This window comes from Eptatretus burgeri, chromosome 18, assembly GCF_056783735.1.
Source record: "Eptatretus burgeri isolate ZD-2024b chromosome 18, Ebu_testis_v1, whole genome shotgun sequence".
Lineage (NCBI taxonomy): Eukaryota > Metazoa > Chordata > Myxini > Myxiniformes > Myxinidae > Eptatretus > Eptatretus burgeri.
This window is the reverse complement of record NC_140978.1, coordinates 22,683,550-22,703,860: the sequence shown is the minus strand read 5'-3', so window position 1 is coordinate 22,703,860 and position 20,311 is coordinate 22,683,550. Positions and strand designations below refer to the sequence as shown.

The 20,311-nt window shown below is 40.4% G+C and overlaps 1 protein-coding gene across 2 annotated transcripts in view; it reads left to right on the top strand.

Moving 5' to 3' along the window:
* Nucleotides 1-697: 697 nt before the first annotated feature.
* LOC147008726 (sodium- and chloride-dependent taurine transporter-like) overlaps nt 698-20,311 on the top strand; it is a 61,359-nt gene continuing 41,745 nt past the window's right edge. The window contains exons 1-7 of one of the 2 annotated variants that reach the window (XM_085864064.1): nt 698-1,045; nt 1,682-1,816; nt 2,205-2,457; nt 2,687-2,819; nt 4,889-5,023; nt 5,139-5,242; nt 18,208-18,332. In XM_085864064.1, coding sequence (XP_085720190.1) covers nt 835-1,045; nt 1,682-1,816; nt 2,205-2,457; nt 2,687-2,819; nt 4,889-5,023; nt 5,139-5,242; nt 18,208-18,332 — 1,096 coding nt within the window. In that variant the 5' untranslated portion in view covers nt 698-834. The remainder of the gene's footprint in view (nt 1,046-1,681; nt 1,817-2,204; nt 2,458-2,686; nt 2,820-4,888; nt 5,024-5,138; nt 5,243-18,207; nt 18,333-20,311) is intronic. The other variant, XM_085864063.1, reaches the window with a different exon arrangement.

Here is a 20,311-nt window from a genome sequence, read left to right as displayed (position 1 = left end):
TTTTTTTTGCATTTCTACATGTTTTAAGTGATTTCCAAATCCCCTCCCCCCCAAAAAAAATTTGTTAGAGAAAAAAAAATTTTTTTTCAACTCTTTTTTTCAAACAAATTTCGATTTTTTTTTTTTGGGGGCATTTCTACATGCGCGTCGATCTAGTTTAGTTTATTCAATCGTGGTTCAGTAGAGTCTGATCCGTTTTGACAATGAATAGGATATCAGGTTCACTTAAGTGACCCAGCAGTATTGGCAGCGGAGGTTTTGCACTCTACCGAGTGCTCCCACTCTAGTTTGCTAAGTTAATGCCAAAGACACAAGATTTGGTGGAATATACGGCTCAGCGAAATAACTAATGAGTTGATGATGTCATAGAGGATTGTTCATCCCAAATGCTATTGGGGTCAATCGATGTAGGTAGGCATGGCTTCCTCATCAACGATAACGTTTCTTATTACTGAATCGTTGTCAAGGATATATGTATGTGTATATATATATATATATATATATATATATATATATATATATATATATATATATATATATATATATATATATATATATATATATGTGATAAAACTAATGGAACCGAGGAGGCAAGTGCTATCTCCCCAAACTTCAAAATCTCTGCAAGCCCCACCCATATGGTATGGGCGTGGTCTGTATTAAAAATTCATGACAACGTCACAGAAAGAGGGGGCTGTGACTTATCTCCCAATGGATGCCCCAGCAGAGCGGTGGGGGAACCTCTTCTGAGCGCATCTCGTTCGGGCGGTGGGGAAATTTCTTAGTCGCGCAACAAGTCCGTGGGAAATAGGAAATTAGCCATAAAATCCCGCGATGATGTCCAAGGAAAAGCAATACTGCGTGCAGGCTGAGTGCTGCGAATCGGTGCGCGCCCTCGCGAACCCCGCGAAAACTTCTGAGCGATCAGAGGTTCCACGCGAGCAGTGGAGTCATCGTCTGGACTTCATACTCTCCGTGGCCGGAGGTTTCATCGGACTGGGCAACGTATGGCGGTTCCCCTACCTGTGCTACAAGAACGGTGGTGGTGGGTGATTTTGGGGGAAAAGAAACCTACATGCTGGACGGACTGTGCTGGTCTGGCGCAGCATCGCTGACCGCTGAACTCGAACTAATTGCGAAATTGCTTTGCAAGTGGAAAGTTCCACTCCGATATAGCCCGATGGCAGCGAAACCAACTTCGCTGCTGCGACAACTGCACTTTAAACTCGAGATAAAGTTTTCGAATTGTTTTTGTATTGTCCTTTTGTTTCGATGAGTAATCTCAAAAGTAATTTTGCAGTGCTTTAAAGAATAATAATAATAATAATAATAATAATAATAATAATAATAATAATAATAAAAAGTTTTGTTGTCTGTGCAATGGGACGCTTTCGCTGTTATGAGTTGTTTATTCGAGTTTTGAAAACTTATTTGGACGGATGAAATTGTAAAGAAAAACTTGGATCGTGCGCTTACAGGGTTAGTTGTTTGTTACGGAGTCCTGTAAGGAAGGGACGATTGATCGAGATAACAAAAACAAAAAAAACAGTTGACAGGTTGTATTGCTAGGACCATGACACGTGATGGATTTGGACTTATTTATAAACAAGAGACCTGTACGCGAGCTTCTTATGGTCCCTTGATTCGATTTAAAAAAAGGATATTTATTTCCTTTATCCAGGTGCATTTTTGATTCCGTACTGCATTTTCCTGCTGGGATGTGGCATTCCTTTGTTCTTCCTGGAGGTGGCGCTGGGACAGTTTACCGCGCAGGGCGGGATCTGCTGCTGGACCAAAATCTGCCCATTGCTCACCGGTTAGTGTGCAGGGCGACTTTTGGCGCCTTTTTACTCCCTCGCTTGGTGCAGGGGCAATGTGTGGCCTCATCATTACAAGTGTGCAGCAGATGGGTCATTGCTCATTGGTGGCCAATCTCCCTGTCATCCCAAAGCAGCAAAATCAGTGGAACAGCTCGCATGTCTACTTTACCTTGATTGCAACTTGGGTTATAAATGGATGCTTGCTTGTATTGCTTTTTAAAAATCGCCTGTCAAAAATGAAGCTTCTGCAATTGCTATGTCCAGGGTAAGGATTCCCTGATTTTTGGGGAGTCTGGTTTGTATGCCACCACCCTGCTGCTAATTGGTGGTGGTTCAATATTGACACATGCAATCGCTCAATGGTCGCCCTTCCACCAACTACAGGCGTTGGATATGCTTCGGTCATAATCGTGTCCTTCATGAGCGTGAACTACATCATAATCCTCGCCTGGGCGCTCTACTACCTGGCGCACTCCTTCACCAGCAATCTGCCCTGGTCGACATGCAACAACACGTGGAATACACATGACTGCATGGAGGACATCCTGAGACGCAACCTTACGGCCCAATACCTCAACCACACCAACGCCTCCTTAAGCCATCTCCGTCACGTCTCGCCCGTCATAGAGTTCTGGGAGTAAGGACTACGACGCTCACTGCGCATGCCCAGCAACACCGTCTGGACCTTGCTGTCTGGACCATGATGCAATAAATATGGGCAAGACCTTCAGACTTCAGCGCTGCAGCTTTTCAATTCATTTACGCCACTTTACATTGACAGTAATCTCTATTTCGTACCACGTGTCATGTTTGAGTCGACTGTTTTGGAAGCTGTAGCGTGCCTTGCCGTGTCTTACTGTCTGCAGACGAAAGGTGCTCGGTTTGACAAAAGGAATAGATGAAGTGGGTGAGCTGAAATGGGACCTGACTCTATGCATGATTGCTATGTGGGTCGTCGTCTTTTTCTGTATCTGGAAAGGTGTGAAGACTTCGGGAAAGGTACATTACAGTGAACAGATGTGGGGCAGTCGAGTTTCAAAGACTTCTGATTTTTATCTTTTCTCTCCAACACCTTGCCTGTTCAATCTACTCATAATTAAATATTCCATTAATTTGATGCACCTTGTCATTTTGGCACCGTGTGGCACAGGTGTGCGTGAACTACTGCGTGCTTCTAATTCTCTTAATCACTCTTCTCGTTGTTTGCATGTTTTGTTGTTGTTTATTTGTGCCCTGTCATGATTTTACTTGCATCTGAATCAGTTGTAAAACTTTCTTTCCACCGTTTTGTTGGTCATCACATGTCAAAATGAAAGCAACACCCAACTTCCCCTCCCCCCCCTCCCCCCAAAAAAATTAACAATACCATCGTTGGTTCTTGATGCTAAATGTGCAAGTAAGACGCTGCACCGTTTGGATTGTGATAGTTGGTATGTACGGTACATCACAACTTATATATTTTAAAAGAATGTGCCTGTCTTGTCAGAGTCCATCACTTGTTTGAACACACATGCGACGGATGACACTTTCCATGAAGATAATGTTTTGAAATGACGAGACAAACGTATTCTAACAAAATATAGAAGTTGTCTTGTAATTGTGGAATCTGAGCCACATTTAGTTCTGTTTCTTAGAAACAACATCCTCGTGACCATTGTGGGTCCTTACATTATTGAGACTTATTTTCCTTCTTGAGGTGCAGAAAGGTAAATAAGTACTTGACGGCTTTCTATAAGCCATACAAATGAAAGGATCTCGAGGCTTTTTCTTGGGTTCCTCTGTAGAATGTTTTGCCATATTAGTATCTTCATAAAGCTTTGTGTTGGCTTAATGGCTGAGGTGGCTGCCTTAAGATCTTAGGGTCTTGAATTCAAGCCCCTGTCGTGCCGTGGAATTAACACCAGGTGGGTTGACTCAGCCTGCCATCCTTCTGAGATCAGCAAAATGAGTACCAGGTAACTGGTAACAGGGGCACTGCATCAGTAGCAAAGCCATGCCCCAGAAAATGCTGCAGGCAAGCAGCCAGAGGCTGCATACGAATAAATATAAACATCTTCATACACTCTGCTTGGAAGCTTTATGACCAGATGTGGTCGAAAAGGCGAGAATAATGCAGCACCAGTTCCATTAGCTTTTCAGTTATTGTTTGCTGTGAAAGCAGCATGGCTCTTTCCCCACACTTTGTATATTCGAGACTTCTCCAACCTTCAGGGAAATCAGAAAATGATGTCCGCCCCTACATGGAAACGCCCTCCTCAAAATAGAAAAATTGCATCTCTTGCACGTGATGCATTCATCTGACCTATCGAAAGGAAGCCAAAGTACCCGTCCCCAGTGACGGGAAAAGTTGAGGTTAATCTATCAATTTTAATTATTTCATTGACTTTTAAAAAGGTTAATTGTGTTGCAATCCTGGTTTCACTCAGAGCCAAAGCTCTGAGCTACTCATACCGCCCACCACAAAATGGTTGCGCAACATCGGGCGGCGGTGGTTGCAATTGTCGAAAAAATAAGGCAAAATATGGCTATTTGAAATTGTGTGTCACTTCATGCAGATCTAGCTTAAATGTCCTTGAATCCAGATGTTCATGCTCATTTTAAAGATTATTTGAATGGACAATAAAAAAGTGAATGTTGAGCTTTGCCTGCATGCGCAGCTTTTCAAACGTAACGTGGGAAGTGGCCACCGTAAACGGGAGAGACCAACACACGGACACACCATGGTTCACAATATGTATATATATATATATATATATATATATATATATATATATATATATATATATATATATATATATATATATATATTTCGATATCTACTCGTGGAAACACATTACATTATATTATAGTTCATTATTTTAAAGTGACCTGCATGAATGTAATTGTGCCTCTTGTTTTTTTTGTTTTTTTAAAGCTTTGGAATGTAGCAGAGTTTTACGAAGTAGTTTTCAGTTTTTCCACATTTTGTTATTTCCATCATCGTGGTTTCATCTCTGTGCTGGTATTGCTTATATGTTGCCTAATTTCCAAAGTGCCTTTATTAAAACATTCATCCACCTTCCCTTTAGGTCGTCTACTTCACAGCTACTTTCCCCCTATTTATGATTGTTGTCCTCCTTATCCGTGGAGTGACCCTCCCTGGTGCTGCCGAGGGAATTAAGTACTACCTCTACCCTGATACAAGCCGCTTAGCTGATCCACAGGTGCTGATACATATTTTAAAATAGATATGTTAAAGTCTATTTTAATTGTGTGCCCTTTCATGTTTGGCTGCTTTTCCAAGCATATGTCATGGTGTTGATGTACAACTGTGCGCAGGTATGGATTGAAGCTGGGACACAAATATTTTACTCGTATGCTGTTTGCATTGCGGTTCTACCTTCATTGGGAAGTTACAACAAGTATAATTTCAACTGCTACAGGTTCGAACCTTTCTCAAACTTGAAAAATTAACATCTGTGCTTAATTATTACTGCATGGGGCACAGGCCACAGTTCTTTTTGATGTGTTGAGTGTATTGTTGGTGTTTTTCAAAATTTGCTTTATCAGATATGGATTGTACAGATGCCCTCAACTTCCACCATTTCATGTCTCTATTTTCTTTGCCTCACAGTGAGAAAAATTGATCTATAAAAAGGGCAGATTTATTTATATATTTAATATCTACTTTCCCATCCTCCTGCCTTTCACTGAAACTATGAGGATAGCAACTGGGCTTGTTCAGGGATGACTTCCAAACCATTTAAATGTTTGTTACCTCCACCACTGAAGGTGAAGGAGGTTATGTTTTCACCCCTTTCTGTCTGTTTGTTTGTTTGTTTGTTTGTGCACAGGTTATCTCAAAAAGTTGAGGACAGATCCAGATGAAATTTGGTAGACAGGTTCGTGTGACAAGGATGAACTGATTAGATTTTGGTGAAGATCCGGATCCGGATCCAACTACTAGAATGTTTTAAGTGATTCTTCACCATTGAGAGATTGGCCAAAAACAATATATAGCACGATTTCTCAAAAAGTTTGGATGGATTCGGATGAAACTTGGTGGATAAGGCGGGTGTGTGACCATGACAAATTGATTCGAATTTGGTGAAGATCCAGATCCGGATCCGGCTATGAGAATTTTAAAAGTGATTCTTCACCATTGAGAGATAGGGCTCAAAACGATATATAGCACGATATCTTAAAAAATGTATTGGGCCAGATATGTTCTCGTAGGTCAGGCATTACGGGGCAGAGGTATGTGCTCTACCGAGTACCCTTCTCGTTTTTTTTGTGTACATATTCGAGGCTTATTGAAGAGCTAGTTCACTGAACGGATCAGGACATAACAGACAAGAACAGGATGCAAAACATGCATGCATGGGGTGGACAAGATGGATACACACACCAGCATGGGGCGGTTTAAAAATAGTTTGTATTCAGATTTGTTTTTCATGTGCAAACTAATAACATTTTTTCACCTCCTCCTTCTTCCTCCCTCTCTTTCCCTCTCCCCCAAATTATCAATCTAAACTGGCATGCTTGATGAGGAATTTGCTCTCTAAGAAATACTTTTAAAATGCTTTGGGAACATCTGTTAACCGTCATTAGACTTCTTATAAGGAGCATACCAAAGGTCCACAATTGTGAAAGTGAGGACTTTTACGATGCTCCTCATAAGCTACTTTTGGTATGCTCCTCTTCATAAAACAGGAATTTCCCCTTGCAACCACAAGTCATTTAAAAAATAGAATCGCAAACATAGGGGAAACTGGGGTGCATTTGGAACAGTGGGTGGAATGGAACATCTTTTGCAGCAATTCTCAGCCAATGATCATTTTTACTATTACAAGGGAATATAAATAACGTGTATGGAGGAGATCACTGAGCTCATCATGCCTATGCTTGACCAATTCATCCCATCCACCAGTTTATTTACTTTGTTTCACTTAAGGGGTGTGAAGAAGGGAAGAAAACATTGGGGGCAGGCACTGAGCCATCACCAGGCTTTTTATGTTTAAAACAATATGGCTGCTGAACCATGTGACCGATGACGACATCAATGTTTTTTTCCCCCCATACAATTTAGCCCGAGATGACCATCCAAAATTTTCATACTGATCGGATAAAGCATTTGACCGATGCAATTATGATGCCATCATGAAGTCACCTATGACGTCATCAAAACAAAATCACACTTGTTTCCCATGGGGAGTACTTCATATGTGTCAAGTTTCAATTTTTTCATGGAGTGGTTTTGGAGATACAGACATCCAAAGTTTTTTTCTTTTTTCCAATATGGCTGCCATACCACATGACCGATGACATCATAATTATAATTCCAACATTTCACATGAGTAGTACATCACATTTCATCACATTTCACATACACCCATATTCACCCATACATCCATATACATCATATGTATATATATATATATATATATATATATATATATATATATATATATATATATATATATATATATATTTACACCCACAATATCATATGCACACATGCAGGAGGTACAGTATATGTCAGTGTCATTCAAAGGCAGAGACTTTGTCATTGAAAGTTTTATAATCACAATGCAGCTACAAAGGCATTTTTATTGTTTCTGAAGGTTTGCCAAGTACTTCAGGAAATACAGGTCAAGCTCAGGCAAATACATTCAAATTTCATCATATATTTTTGGGCTTCAAAGTTCATATAAGCTACAACTATTGTTTTAAATGCTGTTGATGATATAACACTCTGGCCGAAAGCTGAAGCTGAAGTTTTATTGGTCAGCGATTGTCCTCGACCTCAGCACTACATGTCGATGCATGACTGGTGTCAACAACTCATCATGAAATTTGAACATGTTCAACTTTTACAACAATCACCGACATACCTGAAAACCTTGTTGATGATGGTCAACCACCGCACATTACACAATTATCAAAAACTTTCTCAGACTAAGCTGTCTCTTACGGTCTTTTTCCATTCAGTCTGCTTGTGTGTGTGGTGGGCTTCAGACTCCAGCCCGTGGTGCTGTCACTGTCCATTCTGATGAAAAACTGCATTTATTTTGGCTGTAACCCTTATTATCTTGAACATCTCTAGGTATCAGATGCCATCGTAATCACCTCTGTAGTTAGAAAATGGGAGTTCCAGCACACATCCATTCACATATGAAAAGGAGAAAAAGCACTCTTCTTTTATGCCCACAGGAAGGATCAAAATTATTCTTATTTTGACAACTATACTTTTTTTTAACATTTAATTTCCTTTAGTCCCCAACCAGTGTCACCGGAGAGAACTATAGGTTTTCTCTCTGTCCGTCTGTCCGTCCCACCTGTGGTTTTTCAGACTTTCTTCCTATATTCTTTAACGTATTTTACGGAAACTTGGTACGTGGCTTCATTATGATAGGTTACAGAAGAAGTTTGAGCTTCCGGATGTTTTTGTCAACTTTTCACAGAGTTATGCCGTTTTTAAACTTACAAAATATTACATATCATACATGGGTCAGTGTTCAGCTGCCCAGACTCCACCTCACTGCTTTACACACATTGGCTGGACAGCTGGCCTGACTCCACCCCATTAAAATCATGCACCACCATTGCATGAAGCAGCAAAGATCGGCAGGCCTCAGACCTTAGGCCAAAGTGTTAGTCCATGGCTCAGTGCAATTGGAATGATCCTAGGTAGATAACCTCAATGTATTATATATGCACATAAGCCATACGCATGTTTTCGCTTCATGCATTTACATGGAGTTATTTTAATGTGAAATAGGCAAAGCCGAGAAACGAACGATACACAGTAAGTTAGAGTTTCTTATTCTTCATTTTTGGTTCCGGTATCGGCTCGAGCGTGCGTTCAAGCAAACTAATTTTTATCTCCGGTTTGTTATCCTAGTTGTCTTTATTGGTTTATACTCTACAAAAGATGTCGGTGAATGAAAATAGTTTTTACTTTAATTTGCCGAATAGACCCAAACACGGTGGGTTAAAGTTTCTTCCTCTTCATTTTGGATCTGGTATCGGCTCGAGCGTGCATTAAACGCGAATTGATTTTTATATCCCAAACATTCATTGGGAACGGTAGGGGACATGTATTGCAAAGGAATTCTCGCTCTTGTTTAATATAGTAGAGTGAAAATGACAGTTCTGGGAAACTTTACCTTAGACACACTTTAACTTAATGTAATCATATCACCTTCATAACTACATAACCATATATTATTTTATTTACTTATTCATAGTTGTAAAAAAGAAATTTAAACCATCTTTTTCCATATAAATACTGAGAAAAAGTCATCTCCAAAAATAATTTTTAAACATAATTGATAAAAATTATATAAAGAGTGAGAAACATTCCTCTCCAAAAATCATTTTAAGCCAAATTGTTCGATCATAAATGGCAATGAATCATGCCTTTCGATATTCAAAAATGTTACGGGTGGGGAAAAAGGTTTTATCAAGAACCTAAACTATCTTATTCCTCTGAATGAGGATGTTCATTCATTATATACAGATTAAGGACAATGTCCCCCAGTATGTGATTGCCCCCTGTGACCTATTCTTACGTTGTTGCATTTACAAGCCAACCATGAAGGAGTTGCGTTTTTATACCAACAACAACCATAACCAGAAGCAAGCCATGCCCCAGAGGTGGATGGTTGTTTGGTGTGACGTCGAAGGGAGATCGGGAGTGAACGCATGAGTTCGGTGTGAGAGATGTATGCGGTTGAGAGAAGAACGTGGCTAGGATGGAGGATCTCGCTTTGCTCTCCTCTCGGCATGACAAAACAGCTTTCCTTCGACGCATGAAGAAGACGGCGTGGTTCTCGTGTTCATGCTGAGGCAAATTGGCTCGCATGGTGGAGCCAGACGCTGGTCATTGGCTCTTGGTTGGGGTGTGAGAGACTGACCTCGAAGCCTCATATATATATATATATATATATATATATATATATATATATATATATATATATATATATATATACATACATATACATACATATATATATATATATATATATATATATATATATATATATATATATATATATATATATATATATATATATATATATCACTGAAGAGATGGCGCCATTCTGAAAAGCCACGGTGTTGGTGAGGACGATCGATGAGGAGGCTGCACGGCGGTCTCTGAGCCTTGGCGTTGAATATCGCCTCATGAATTGCCTGACTACGTTTCCTGCTGCAAGAGAACGGCTTGGCGACATTTTGGGTGCGTCTGCACATGCAGGACGAAATTCCTCAATTCCAAGTTCAATAAAGACCATCTCTGGACCAAGCTAAGTGCCAGAACAATGGGCGGATTTGCTTTTCTTTTATTCAATTTCCCCCCTTGTCTGTATTGGAATCTGTGTGTAGACATGCCTCAACTTTAGGTTTACTTTACTTCATGTTATTATTATTACATTTTGAATTACCCTTGTAAATATTTATATTGACATTAGATCCCTGCGTTTATTTTAAGTTGCGATGTCCATGTATTTGTTGTTGAGTTTGAGTATTAACCCCCATGTGCTTCTGTCGCTCTGCCAGTGCTGCGCCCTACCCCTCCCGTACGCATTATAATCTCTGAGGATCAACGTGTCCACCTCCTAAGAAAAACCAATTGGCTATTCAGCCAGGCTGGCTGATGGTAGCCGCCCATCCACCACAATTGGGTTGGGGGGAGAAACCTGAACCGCCAGACCTGCGACAACATATATATATATATATATATATATATATATATATGTATGTATATATATATATATATATGTATGTATGTGTATATATATATATATATATATATATATATGTATGTATATATATATATATATATATATATACATATATATGTTCTCTCCACTAGAAAGTCTGTCTGTCTGTGTGTCCTTTCAATCTTTTAAATCTTTAAAATCTTTAAAAGCTTTAAGAGCTTTAAAATCAAATCGTCATCATTTTGTTCACTCCATATAGTTCTTGGGCTTAATTCATCAGCCTCTTTTGTAAGGTTCACACTTTCTACCTCTTTCACAGCTTTATCTTCACTCGAAGTCGACATCTAATTTCATTTTTCAAAGTCGCTAAGATGGTTTAAGACTCTGTTTCAGAAAATGGGGCGAGGAGAAAATTGGCCGAAAATTGATTTTTTACAAAGAAAAACATTTTGTTGGCTGTTTTTTCATTGAATCTGGTCAGGCGCGATGCTTAACCATCCCATAGTACAACCATTTTAAAAGACAATGTTTGTCATCTATCTGTCATATCTCAACCTTCGAAGAGAAGTTAAATACTTTCCTTCAGAGGTTGAGGACTTTGGCCCGGTTGCATAAAATTCCCTCATCTTCAAGGAAAGATTCCTCTTAAGGTACACTGTGATTCCTTAGCGAAGGATTTCCTTGAGGGCTGTTGCATAAATAAAGCATAAACAATCTCCTTAAGGAGATCCTCAAGTCGGGATTTCCTTAAGGTTGAGGAAATCCAGAGGAGCCGTTTCTGTTCTCGGCAACCAATCAGATTAGGGATAGGAAGAGGCGTCCGAAAGCAAATTTGGCGGCAAAGCAATCTACAAACTGCTTTCAGGAAGAGATAGAAGCATAAGTGGAGGCTTTTCTCAAATACAAGAGAGACAACACATTGTATAGTTGTATGATGTGTGTTGTTGAAATACTTTTCTGTTTAATTACAGCATTATAACTGTAAATAGTGAATAATTGTTTGAATCCCTCGATTTGGGCAAGTCCTAGATCCACAGGGTAAACCGGGACTCCCCTGAGTCAGACGATCAAGGCCCCATATGTCCCTCTACGTCCATCCCATACACCCCATACACACAAAAGTCTACACATACAAAAGTCTACACATACAACAGTCTACACACACAAAAGTCTACACATACAAAAGTCTACACACACAAAAGTCTACACATACAAAAGTCTACACACACAAAAGTCTACACATGCAAAAGTCTACACACACAAAAGTCTACACATACAAAAGTCTACACATACAAAAGTCTACACATACAAAAGTCTACACACACAAAAGTCTACACATACAAAAGTCTACACATACAAAAGTCTACACACACAAAAGTCTACACCCACAAAAGTCTACACATACAAAAGTCTACACACACAAAAGTCTACACCCACAAAAGTCTACACGCATAAAAGTATACACATACAAAAGTCTACACACACAAAAGTCTACACATACAAAAGTCTACACATACAAAAGTCTACACATACAAAAGTCTACACGCACAAACGTCTACACATGCAAAAGTCTACACACGCAAAAGTCTGCACATACAAAAGTCTACACATACAAAAGTCTACACATACAAAAGTCTATACATACAAAAGTCTACACGCACAAAAGTCTACACATGCAAAAGTCTACACATGCAAAAGTCTACACACGCAAAAGTCTACACGTACAAAAGTCTACACGTACAAAAGTCTACACGTACAAAAGTCGACACATACAAAAGTCTACACACACAAACGTCTACACATACAAAAGTCTACACACACAAAAGTCTACACATACAAAAGTCTACACACAAAAGTCTACACATACAAAAGTCTACACATACAAAAGTCTACACATACAAAAGTCTACACACACAAAAGTCTACACACACAAAAGTCTACACACGCAAAAGTCTACGCATACAAAAGTCTACACATACAAAAGTCGACACACAAAAGTCTACACACACAAAAGTCGACACATACAAAAGTCTACACACACAAAAGTCTACACACACAAAAGTCTACACATACAAAAGTCGACACGTAAAAAAGTCTACACACACAAAAGTCTACACACACAAAAGTCTACACACACAAAAGTCTACACACACAAAAGTCGACACGTAAAAAAGTCTTCACACACAAAAGTCTACACACACAAAATTCTACACATACAAAAGTCTACATATACAAAAGTCTACACACACAAAAGTCTACACATACAAAAGTCTACACATACAAAAGTCTACACATACAAAAGTCTACACATACAAAAGTCTACACATACAAAAGTCTACACATACAAAAGTCTACACACACAAAAGTCTACACATACAAAAGTCTACACACACAAAAGTCTACACATACAAAAGTCTACACATGCAAAAGTCTACATATACAAAAGTCTACACATACAAAAGTCTACACATACAAAAGCCCTTCCCATCACTTTTACCACAATTTCATGTATTCTCACTTTCAAATGGCATCTCACTGTTCATATCTTTTTTTTTTGGTAGACAATAATGAGGCTTGTAATGAGAGTTTACACACAAATCGTACAACAAGAGGAGCAGGAGACAAGAGGGGTGGGAGAGGAAAGAAAAAAACAGTGGGGAACAGAGACACGAGGAGATCTGTGAAAGGGAGAGGGATGGGGCAAGGTACACAGGGTAAACAAGATGGACACTACAGGGACTTTCAGGAAGGAAAGCAGAGAATGTGAAGGAGGTGAGTTTGGGGTGGATTTGTGGGGGTAGAAAAGATTGTGGTTTTAGATGGGGGAAGATAAGAGATGGTGCTGAACAGCTGTTTTGAAGACCCGGAGGAAAGAGAGGGATTGAAGAGAGTGTGGGAGTTTGTTCCAAATGCGGGAAAAAAAAAGAGAAGAATCAAAGAATGAAGGTGAGCAATGATTCTTGATTTTGGTAGTTTTACTAGAAGGGGGTTGCTGGCAGACCTTGAGCGCCCAATGGAAATATGGGGAGGGACATATCTCAGACAGAGCAAGGGGTGGGTAGGGGGGGGAGGTCGGAGAGGAGACGGTAGAAGATAGAAAGACCACTGACCTTCCTGTGGTGAGAGAGTGAGAGACCCAAAGACTCAGCCTTATCTTGGGAGATACCAATGATCCTAAATGCCTTGGTTCCCACAGCATGAAGCCAAGAAAGGTGAGAGGCAGGAGCACCAACCCACAGGGGAGAGCACTACTCCATCAGGCTGTGGACAAAAGCTTTGTATGTGGTCAGGAGGTTGGGTGTGCCAAGGAAGAACTTTTGCACAACGGAGGAAGCCCAGTCGGTGACTGGCTTTGGAGACTAGCTTGGAAATGTGGCTTTCCCAGGAAAGATCATGGCAATAGTGACACCCAGAAGCTTGAATGGAAGGACTTGTTCAAGAGGATTGCTGAGAAAGTAAATGGGAGAGAGGGGGGTTCCAGATGGTCCTTTCTGAGACAGAGAGAGTGTGAGATTTGTTAGGATTGAAAGACATGTTCCATGTGTTGGACCAGCTTGTGATTTTATCCAGATCTGCAGAGAGTGAAGAGGCTGCTGCTTGCCGATCTGATGGATGACAGATAGTCCGACAGAGGGTGAGGTCATCAGCAAAGAGATAAAGAGGATATCTATTATATAGTGACCCTCCCTTTTTAAAATAAATGTTTATAATACATCTACATTTAAAATTCTGAACACATTAGCAATAGCAATATTGTGAAAGTGTGTGTTGGTAGAATGTACTCCAGAGGGAGCTGACCTCACAGGTCAGTGTTGCAAAAACACCAATTGCACCGATATTTTTCTCTGGAATGCAGTCAAGTGAGTTTGTAAGGAGGGATATTGGAATGAGGGAGAGCAAGTAAAATGATCCTTTTCCCTCAGGGAAATCTCGAAACAAGAGCTCGGGTATACAGTTTAAAATGTTTGGCTCATTTGTGTGAAACATTGCCATGAATTCAACTTCCTGAAAGTAATCAGCCACCAACGCTGAGTTTTCTTCAAAGCTGGGAAGGAAAAATATATAATTAATTTTAATGCAATGGCAAACCGACCAGTATAACCAAATTCCCATCGTGTGCTGCCTTTTTAGCTGCTGGTTATGGGCTCGGCTATGCCGCTGATGCAGTGCCCCTATTACCAGTATACTGGTGCTCATTTCGCTAACCTCAGAAGGATGACAGGCTGAGTCAATCCCATAATGTTAATTCAGTGGCCAACGGGGCTCGAACTCAGGACCCTAGGATCCCAAGCCACCACCCTAACTGCTAAGCCAACACCAGGCATAACCAAGTAACTACACATAGATATGCTTTTACAGTATACAAATCACTCACCTGTCATAGTTTCTGGAATGTTGGTTATTCAAGATGGGTGGGAGGGAATCTTTAACTACAAGGCAAACTGAAGCCTATTTGAAAGTCTTGCCAAGCTGGACATACACAAGTTTCTTTTACGAACAGAATTCTTACCAAAACCAAGATGAATATTAATGGCAATATTGATAATCATCATTTAATAGCCCCCCCCCCCCACCACATGATGGTTTTGAATATCACCAATTAAATTAAATAGGTCGCCCCTGCTGGATGGCAGTTCTTCGAGTGGAACCGAAAACTCTGACATGAATGATGAAAACATGTCAGTTTCTGTGTCAAGGTCTTTTAAAAGTCCTCAACTTTATCCATAAACTCACTCCGAGTTTCACAAACAACATAATTTTCGTTCATGAATTCTGCAAGGTTTTGCTGTGAAAATGAGGATATACATTACTTCATCTTCATACAATAGAGTTGTTTGTATAGCATTATATTTAAAAAAAGTAAATGAAAGTTTACGTTGAGATGATCGATGGCTGAATTCACTCAATCCAGTTTGAAATATACATCAGTATAGAGAATAGCATGTTTTGATTCTAAGCCATAATTGTCCTACAAAAGTAAGTCATCCATGATATAATTTGAATTTTCAAACATGCTGTGATGAAAAAGGAAAACAATTAATATGTCAACTAATTAAGGTACTACACACTTTTGAGTATTCATAAGTAATTCCAACATGGCTTTCCTGTCTGTTGGCATTTCTTCAAAAATCACCATCACAGCAGATACGGGAGTTGATAAGTGTTTGCCAAATCTTGACCTCCACAGTTTAAATAGAATTGAGAGTGGGCAGGGGCATCGATCTTTCCAGAAGAATGTTGGTATGGTCCTACTACTTTTCCACCTCAAGTGCTGTCGGTGGGAGGGAAGGAAAGCACACCGAGTACCTCTTACGGGTTTTCGCCTACGTTTTCCAACCAAAATGTGATAAGTTCCAGAATCTCTCGACAAGAACTTTCTGTTGAAGCTGGGATGATAACTATAAGCATTCAATTAAGTGGCAAACCAGCTCAGTTGCTGTCTGAAAAAAAAGAAGTAAAACCACCCACTGCCTAATACAGTGTCAGCTGCTACACTGCAATCTGCAGCATCACTCTGCTGACATGGCTTTAGAAGTTTTTTTTGCTTGTTTTTTTTTTTGGCAGGATTGTCAACTCCACAAGCAAGTGCCAAGGATTGTGCTTTAGGAGTTATTTTTCACAAAAAAACATAAACTGCAAAGGAGGGAGGGTAAACAGGTTTTTATTTTGCTGTATATACTCTTCCAGGGTGTATCTATAGGTAGGGATTTCACTGTATAAGGAATCTCTGTTCAAATGAGGGTATAAATAGGTAAGAGAAAGAGGGTGGAGGGTGGGTGGTCAGGGGTGAGCGGTGGGGTGGGGGGGGTAAAGTAAAATGGAGGAAGGTTAAAAAAAGTTTTTGATGCATAGTCGAGGCTCATGGAAGAGCTTGGTCCCAGAAACAATTTAATGCGGAGAAGCTGGTGCAGGATGAGTGGAAAAGGTGGGGGAGGAGAAGGAGAAATTGGTGCCAGAAGAGATCTGTTTGTGAGAAAAAATTCACTCCTTTTTATTGACAGGGTCAAATAGTTTTCCCCCGAGTTAACATTAAAGTCAATGTAGTGGGGCAACTTAGCATAACAATTGTGCATTTTGTGAGGAAAGCACCAAATTTGGCACACCAGTAGCCTATCATATTATGAACAGATTTGGATATTGGGCCATCTCAAAAGTTTTGATGGCAGTGGAAAATGGCTGCCACAGCCATCAGCGGCTGAATTTGAGATGGCCCAACATCCAAACCTGTTCATAATATGTTAGGCTACTAGTGTGCCAAATTTGGTGCTTTCCTCACAAAATTCACAATTGTTATGCTATATTTAGCTAAGTTGCCCCACTAATGGGGGAAATGGGATAGTCCCAGGTCAAACAAAATTCCCCTACTCTCAGTACTTTCATTGTGTAAAATGAACCAAGATACCAATTTGAACTGAGGATGTGCTGCGATATCTTTGCTGTTAAGAAATATTTTAATTTTTGAATTTGCCACTACTCCGTACAGTCCATATAAAAGGCTAATGCTGTTACTCTGTCTGTACTACTCAAAATAAATTGGAGTTTGTGGCTGAAGACATTCATGGAGGATTTAAAACTATTCAGTACTTACCATCACTATGCCAGTTTTCACTCCACTTAGCGACTCTACGAGCCACTCTGCAAAACCCTATCCTAAGCTAAAAGCCTTCTTTGTGGTGCCTATTCAAACACTTTCTGAAAGGCATCTGCTCCATTTCCCTCATCCACCCAATCAGAAACTGCTTCAGAAAACTCCAGCAAATTTGCTAAACATGACCTCCGTTTAGTATATCCATGCTGACTGCCTTAATTAGTTTAAATTTATCCCAAATGTTTCCCCCATTTGATCCATAATTAATGTCTCCAACATGTTCTCCCCAACTGAAGTTAAATTCCCAGGTCCATAGTTCTCTGAGTGACTCTCCAATACTCTGGTATCTGCCCTGATTCCAATGAGCTGTAAAGTTATTGGCAACATCAAGCTTATTTGTTCAGCAATCTCCCATAATACTCTCAAGTGCATATTATCTGGCCTCAGGGCTTTATCTTCTCTTAGCTTTCTTTTTTGTTTATTTGCTTCCTCCAGTTGTACCTGGAACTCCTCTAAACGTCCTTCCTCACCTCCTCAATCAGTTCTCTCAGTGACTGGTAATTTCCCTGTCTGCTCTTGCATATGTTGAAGCAAAATAACTTCAATAAGCTTACCATCTCACTTTCATCACTAACAAATCTGCCTGTTCTGTTCCTCAAAGGAGGAGGTGGAAGTAGGAGCCATCTTGTTTACCCCCTGTGTCTCCATAAGCCATCATTCTTCCCCACATCCCTTATTTTTCCAAGTTCTCTCTATTTTGTCCCTCAACCCTGCTGCTAGTATGTTTTCTCTCTGTCTCTCTCTCTCTCTCTCTCTCTCTTGCTCTTTCCACTATTCCTTTTGATCTGTATGTCCTGATCTGTTCTGTGTTCTAGCTCTTCCACAAGCCTCTACATTATACAAAAACTATAAAAAAGAAATCCCCCATCCTAACCTGTGATTTCTTTTTTTTTCTTTTTATATACACATTAACCCTGTTTTTGTTTACTCCATGTATACCAAAGCAAGTTTAAAATATTTTAACTAACCAACAGGTATATATAATGTTGCAAATGGTGGAGGATATATGGTAATCAAGAAGTTATTGTTGCAGATACTGCCTTATCTTATCGGTCATGAACAGCGGGACAAGCTTTCTCTCTGGTTTTGCCATTTTCTCTGTGCTTGGTTTCATGGCACAAGAACAGGGAGTGAAAATTGCCGATGTTGCTGAGTCAGGTATGTGGCTAATGTAGCAGACATAATGGAGAAGGGCATTCGAAAAGATTTTATAAAGTTGTATTTGATGGATTGAGAGCATGTAGAGTTGTTCAACATTTTTAAATTAATTTTCTTTTTTTTTAAAGATGCTGTTGATTTTATTTTATTGAACACTTTTGTTTCTTTTGGTGGGAAATTATTTCAACAAATAAAAGTCATTCCAATGGGAGGAAACTGCAGCCCCCTATGAGTGGTCATTTTCCTGGTTTTTGTGAGTTTTCATTTTTGCAGAAGTTGACGAAGGAGAAGTTTGGTTTATCTAAAATATTATCTTCTACATGTTTTTATATTGATGATATTTGTGTGATTAATTACAAGTTTTTTGATCAGCTGATTCATATAATTTATCCAGAAAGCCTAATGGCAGATAAGAGTAGTCATGATGATTGTGTAGTTACATATCTGGATGCAAGTCAGAGTTGGAAATAATTGTTGTACAAATCAAGCCTATCTGTTCATACAGATATTGGAAATAATTGGAAATAATTATTTCCCATAATGAGAAAATTCCCCACAATGACGAAATATAAAAAAAATTGGAAATATTTAATGAAGATAAATGGAAATGATGGAAGTTGGAAATAATTTTTGTTGTGGAAATGTGTATCATAAAGTTGACCATTTTAGTTTTCCTGTTGTCTTGTATATGCTTCCATCTAGTAATGGACCAGTTAGGATCGGCTACAATGTGTTTTCATCTCAGCTTATTAGATTTGCGAGAATTTTTTCTGTAAAGGATGATTTTGTGGTTCATGTTAAGAAGATGTATTGTTGTGGTGCCGGGTTCAGGGCGGGGAACGACCGCTAGATGGAGCAGTAGGGCCGTCTCCCACCGAACACCCGGAATTGATTCCAATTTACCTAATTAGCTGCACGGTCTAACTACCGTTGAAGCCACACCCTCGGCCAGCTTTGTCTGAACCGAGTCGCTGTTACCGACTCGGATCCGGCGTAACCGAGCGGGAATTACCAAAGCCGCGCCGGTCCAAATAACAATCTACGGCACAATCTATAACTCAAACCCGAACCATGCTAGGCCAATGAGAGAAAGCACAGAAAACAAGCTGGTACATTTAACACGGGGTTTATTCACAATAATCAGGAAGGGAGACACAGACAAGTTCATCCGACCAAATTGCAATGTATAATAAGCAAGGCACTTATGCGATTCTACTTATAAGACTGGCCACAGACAGACACACACACCCAAAATAAATGGAGCCAACTGGCCTTTATTCAGACCCTCCAGCCAAGGAGGATAGGCAAGCTGGATTAGAGTTTGGTCGGGTACCTGGCTGCCTCGTGCGGTCTGGCCGACCCGCACTTGTGAGCTCGGAGTCCGTCAAAGGGATCGGGGTCCCCAGCTCGAGCACTCCACACGAACCACAATCCAACGAGCGCACACAAACCACCACGGTGGTAGTTAAACCCACAACCAGGATCCTATGGACGACCAGCCTCCAACGAACGACGACGACGACGACCAGGGAACGAAGACGGGAACCAAGATGTCCAAGGCACGACCGAAAAAGGACCCCCACTCGTCTTTGAGAGCCTCGCGATTCTTTTTATCCCCTCCCCCCCTCCTGTACGGGGTGGAGGGATCCGTTTCTCTGGTAACTCGCCTCCGGATTGGATGAGGGGTTTCGCGTGTCATGGTGGGCAGCCGTGATTGCAGGAGTGGCATGTTGGCGTCTCGGTGCTCCTCCCCCGAGAGAGGTTCTTTTGCCTTCCGCAGTGTCGACAGGGGAGACATTCTTTTTTGATGGGACGGAGTCAGTGCTCCGAGGTGAGGGGGCTCCGCCTACGTCCGTAGTCAGAAACACGTGCGGTATGGCGCCGTGGTGTGAAGTGAAGGTTGGGCGGGTGAAGCGCTTGTTCACCCGCAGAGTGGGAGGAGGAGTGAAGTGAGGGTTTTGTTGGTGATGGCAGATTTA